The sequence below is a fragment of the Piliocolobus tephrosceles genome, chromosome 9 (genome assembly GCF_002776525.5).
Source record: "Piliocolobus tephrosceles isolate RC106 chromosome 9, ASM277652v3, whole genome shotgun sequence".
NCBI lineage: Eukaryota > Metazoa > Chordata > Mammalia > Primates > Cercopithecidae > Piliocolobus > Piliocolobus tephrosceles.
This window is the reverse complement of record NC_045442.1, coordinates 80378014-80382830: the sequence shown is the minus strand read 5'-3', so window position 1 is coordinate 80382830 and position 4817 is coordinate 80378014. Positions and strand designations below refer to the sequence as shown.

The 4817-nt window shown below is 48.0% G+C and overlaps 1 protein-coding gene across 3 annotated transcripts in view; it reads right to left on the bottom strand.

Moving 5' to 3' along the window:
* Nucleotides 1-1871: 1871 nt before the first annotated feature.
* The window catches only part of RGR (retinal G protein coupled receptor), a 14581-nt gene continuing 11635 nt past the window's right edge, over nucleotides 1872-4817 (bottom strand). For 2 of the 3 annotated variants that reach the window (XM_023226099.2, XM_023226100.2), the window contains exons 6-7: nucleotides 2869-2982; nucleotides 1872-2367 (exon numbers count right to left, since the gene is read on the bottom strand). In XM_023226099.2, coding sequence (XP_023081867.2) covers nucleotides 2236-2367; nucleotides 2869-2982 — 246 coding nt within the window. In that variant the 3' untranslated portion in view covers nucleotides 1872-2235. The remainder of the gene's footprint in view (nucleotides 2368-2868; nucleotides 2983-4817) is intronic. The other variant, XM_023226101.2, reaches the window with a different exon arrangement.

Genomic DNA, 4817 nt, shown 5'->3' with positions numbered 1-4817 from the left:
CGTGAGCACTTACCATGCCAGGGAATGTTCTGGTCCTTTCTGTGTAGTCAAGTTGCCATTGCCGTCATCTCACCTCCCAACTTGGGAAACGATGCACAGGCAGAGGAAGTGACAGGCAGCAGATCATGATTTAAAACGTGGTGTTTGAATGCTGGCAGCCTGGCTTGAGCTCCCACAAGCAAACCCTGGGGCTTTTACCCTTTTCTATGTAAGACTGAGTCCCTGGAGGGCATGGCCAAGACTTAACGAGCAGCTCTGTTTTAAAGAGTATTTTCTATGTGCTTAGTGAGTACATGTTATCTTCAAGCCTCACAACAACCCTGTGAAGTCTATATTAACATCCTTATGTTAGGGGTTAGAAGGTTTAGAAAGAGTGATGTTAGGACACCCTTTTTAATAAACGGTGCTGGGAAAATTAGATTGCCATATGCAGAAGAATGAAACTGGACACATATCTCTCCCCATATATAAAAATCAACTCAAGGATAGACACAGTGGCTCATGCTTGTAATCTCATCACTTTGGGAGGCCGAGGTGGGTGGATCACTTGAGGTCAGGAATTTGAGAACAGCCTGTCCAACATGGTGAAACCCTGTCTCTACTAAAAACACAAAAAATTAGCAGGCATAGTGGCGCATGTCTGTAATCCCAGCTACTCAGGAGGCTGAGGCATGAGAACTGCTTGAACCTGGAAAGCAAGGGTTGCAGTGAGCTATGATAGCACTACTGTACTTCAGCCTGGGCGACAGAGCAGGACTCCGTCTTAAAAAAATAAATAAATAAAATAAACTCAAGATGGATTAAAGACTTAAGTGTAAGAACTGACACTATAAAAATCTTAGAAGAAAATCTAGGAAAACCTCTTCTGGGCATTGGTCTAGGCAAAGAATTCATGACAGAAACCTTAAAAACACAAGCAACAAAACCAAAAACAGACAAATGGGACTTAATTAAACTAAAAAAGTGTTTGCACAGCAAAATAAACCATCAACAGAATGAACAACCTGCAGAACAGGAGAAAATATTTGCAAACTATGTATCCAGTAGGGGACTGTTATCCAGAATATATAAGAAACTCAACTCAACAAAAAAAAATCCAGATAATGTCATTAAAAAGTGGGCAAAAGACATGAATAGACATTTTTTTCAAAAAGAATACATACCAGGTGGCTAAGAGGCATATGAAAAAATGCTTAACATCAAAAGTCATCAGAGAAATGGAAATTAAAACCACAGTGAGATCTTATCTCACACCAGTGAGAATGGCTATTATTAAAAAGTCAAAAAATAACAGATATTGGTAAGGATGCAGAGAAAAGAAAACACCTATACACTGTTGGTGGGACTGTAAATTAGTACAACCCCTATGGAAAATAGTATGGTGATTTCTCCATACTGTCTTAAAAATAGAGCTACCATTTGATCCAGCAGTCCTACTATTGGTATCTACACAAAGGAAAAGAAATCAGTATATCAAAAAGAAACCTGCACTTGTATGCTTATCACAGCACTGTTTACAGTAGCAAAGATATGGAATCAATCCATCAACAGATGATTGGTTAAAGAAAATGTGTGTGTGTGTGTGTGTATGTATATATGTATGTGTGTATGTGTGTGTGTGTATATATATGGAATGGAACACTACACTGCCATAAAAAAGAATGAGATCATGTCTTTTGCAGCAACATGGATGAAACTGGAGGTCATTCTTTTAAGTGAAATAACTCTAAAACAGAAAGTCAAACACCACATGTTCTCACTTGTAAGTGGGAGCTAAATAATGTATACACATGGACACGGAGTGTGGAATAATAGACATTGGAGACTCAGAAGGGTGACAAGGTGGCAGGGGGTGAGGAATGAGAAATTACTTAATGGATACGATGCATATTATTAGGGTGATGGTTACACTAAAAGCCCAGACTTCACTACTAGGCAATCTATCCATGTAACAAAACTGCAATGTACCCCCTTAAATTTATTATTACTTTTTAAAAGGAGTGACTTTCCTGAAGCCTCTTAACCTCGAGTGTAGAGGGCTATGACCGACACTCAGGTCCATCTGGCTCTTTCTGTGCAGCCTGGTGTCTTTCTGAATCCTTGTGTCCAGCCTAGGGCCAGGCTCCACGGGGCCATTGGGGAAGGTGGGTGAGTGTCTGGGCTTGGCTGCTGAGGCTGCTGGGCAGGACTCCTGGGGCAGCCTCCCGGCCTGGGGCTCAGTCCAGGATGGTAGGCTCACTTGGCTCGGTCCTTCTTGCTCTTCTGCGGTGAGAGGCACTGCCAGATCCCCCTGCAGACCATCTCATTGCCCAGGGCATAGTTGATGGCATTGATCGTGGGCACCATTTTGGCAATGAGGGCGGGCACCTGTTGTGGCAGAAAAGTCCAGAAAAGAAGCTTCAAAGCCACTGCTCCTCTCTCTGGTCCCACCTGGCGACCCCAGTCACCCCCACCTGCAGCTGCCAATCATTTAGTTCTGCAGCCTTGGAGACTTCCCTGACTAGTTGGCAGAGATTCATGGCTCATGGAACCCATGGAGTCATACTCTTGTCCAGACCCACCTGCTCCCAACCTGGGCACCAATCTCAACCCCTAGTCACAGAGTCCTTATCTGCACCATCTGGCTGGCTGTCCCTCTCATCTCACATGAGGTTTGGGCAATGTCAAGCAGCAGCCTGGTATGACTCAGGGACGAGGTAGGGGATTAGGGAGGCAAACTAATGCTCTATGCATTGTGAGTATCCAAAGGAAGAAACACAGAGAGAAAGAGACTGACACAGAGGCCATAAATCCAGAAAGTGAGATGAGGTGAGACAGAGACATAAAGACTGAGAGGGGTCTAGCTTTGGGTACTAGAAGTATCTGTACCATCTGCAGTTTGGGGGAGATGGAAGTCACGTCTGCGATGACTGCGTATAGATACAGGATGGCATAGGGGCCCCAGCCGAGCAGCAGCGTCCTTGCTGGCAGAGTGGTGTTCACCTGGGGAGACATTGTCAGAGGAGATGTCAGCTTGCTCCAGGTGGCCCACAGCCCCATGTGGCCGAGAAGACCAGGTCAGCACTCAGCAGGGCTGGGCAGCATGAACCAGGCTTCAGGAGGGAGCTGAGTCTGCAGGGGAACTTGGGACCAGATGGGCCTCTCTGTTGCTTAAGACTGTGTGACCTTAAGCCTTTTATTTAAGCTTGCCTGACCTCAGTTGCTGTGTCTGTAAAATGGCCTGATAATACCTGACGTGGCTGGAGACCGAGACTGGGTGGATAATGAGCTTACTCCTGGGTTGTACTCTTTGTTTGTTTGTCAAATACAGACAGGGTCTCACTATATTTCCTAGGCTGGTCTCGAACTCCTGGGCTCAAGGGATCCTCCTCCTACGGCCTTCCAACGTGCTGGGATTACAGGCATGAGCCACTGTGCCTGGCCCGGGTCTGTGCTCTTTAAGAGGAATCCTGGGCTCTGTGACTGCGTGCTCAAGGGGCCCCAGGCTGAGCTGCCCTCAGGCCTCAGTCCTAGAACCAACTCGTCATCCACAGCTACAGCCACCTGGCGAGACCACCCTGTCTGGGCTCCCAATGTGAAATACAATCAGCGGGGAAGGGGCTTGTCCGGAGAGCTGGAGACGCTGGGGTGCCGCGTGGCGCCATGAGGGGGCGCAAGACTCGCGCTTTAATTTCAGCGGGAGCGGCCAGGTTCCTGCCCTCCCCCCGACACACACGCGAACCTGCAAATTCTGACGCTAAAGTTCTTGCCTGTTTTCTCCCTGACATGACTTTCTTTAACAAAGAGAACATATTTTCTTCCATCTTGGATTTTTAAAATATGTTGACCAACAGACTTTTTTTCTCTCTTAATTGGCCCTTATGGCGGGTGGGGGGGAATGGAGCTAAGCACTGCGGGGCCCTCCCGGGAGCCGAGGCCGTGAGACGTGGAATCCCCTGGAGAGGCTGTGCGGTCTCCGGAAGCCGCTTAGTTTGGGATGAGGTCCCTGGACCCCTCCCTGCGTATGACCTTGACGATGCCCACCAGAGACAATGGTTTAAAGGCAACCCAGAAAAATGAGGAGATCATGGTGGCAGCCTTGTCTCCCGGCTGCCTGCGCCTCCAATAAATGTGAACTTTGCGCCTCCAGACAGGGTTTGGGACAGGCATCTCGGAGGACAGCCTGGAGGCGGCGCCTATGCTAGCAGCCAGCTGGGAGCCAGGGGAGTGGATTCTGGTCCCAGCAAAGTCCTTCCTCTCCTTCTGACCTCGGGGGAGCATCGGGGCTGCAGCTAAAATAGATTTGCATAGTCCTTTTCCAATTTGCAGTAAATAAATAAAGTGGCAGATGAAGTGACTTAAAAAAAAAAAAGTGTTTCTTTCATGCACTGTGATTGACCACATGGGTGGTGGAGTCCCAGACCTAGGTTTGAAGCCAGGTGTGTGGCTTTTGGTGAGTTGCTTAGTTAACCCCCATCTCAACCTCAATTTTTCAGTCCACAACACAGGGATAAGAAAACCTCCTTCTGGCCGGGCGCGGTGGCTCAAGCCTGTAATCCCAGCACTTTGGGAGGCGGAAATGGGTGGATCACCTGAGGTCAGGAGTTCAAGACCAGCCTGGCCAACAGATACAAAAGATACAAAAATTAGCCAGGCATGGTGGCGGGTGCCTGTAATTCCAGCTACTAGGGAGGCTGAATCAGGAGGATCGCTTGAACCCGGGAGACGGAGGTTGCAGTGAGCCGAGATTGCCATTGCCCGCCAGCCTGGGCAACAGAGTAAGACCTTGTCTCAAAAGAAGAGAGAAGAGAAGAGAAGAGAGGAGGGGAGGGGAGGGG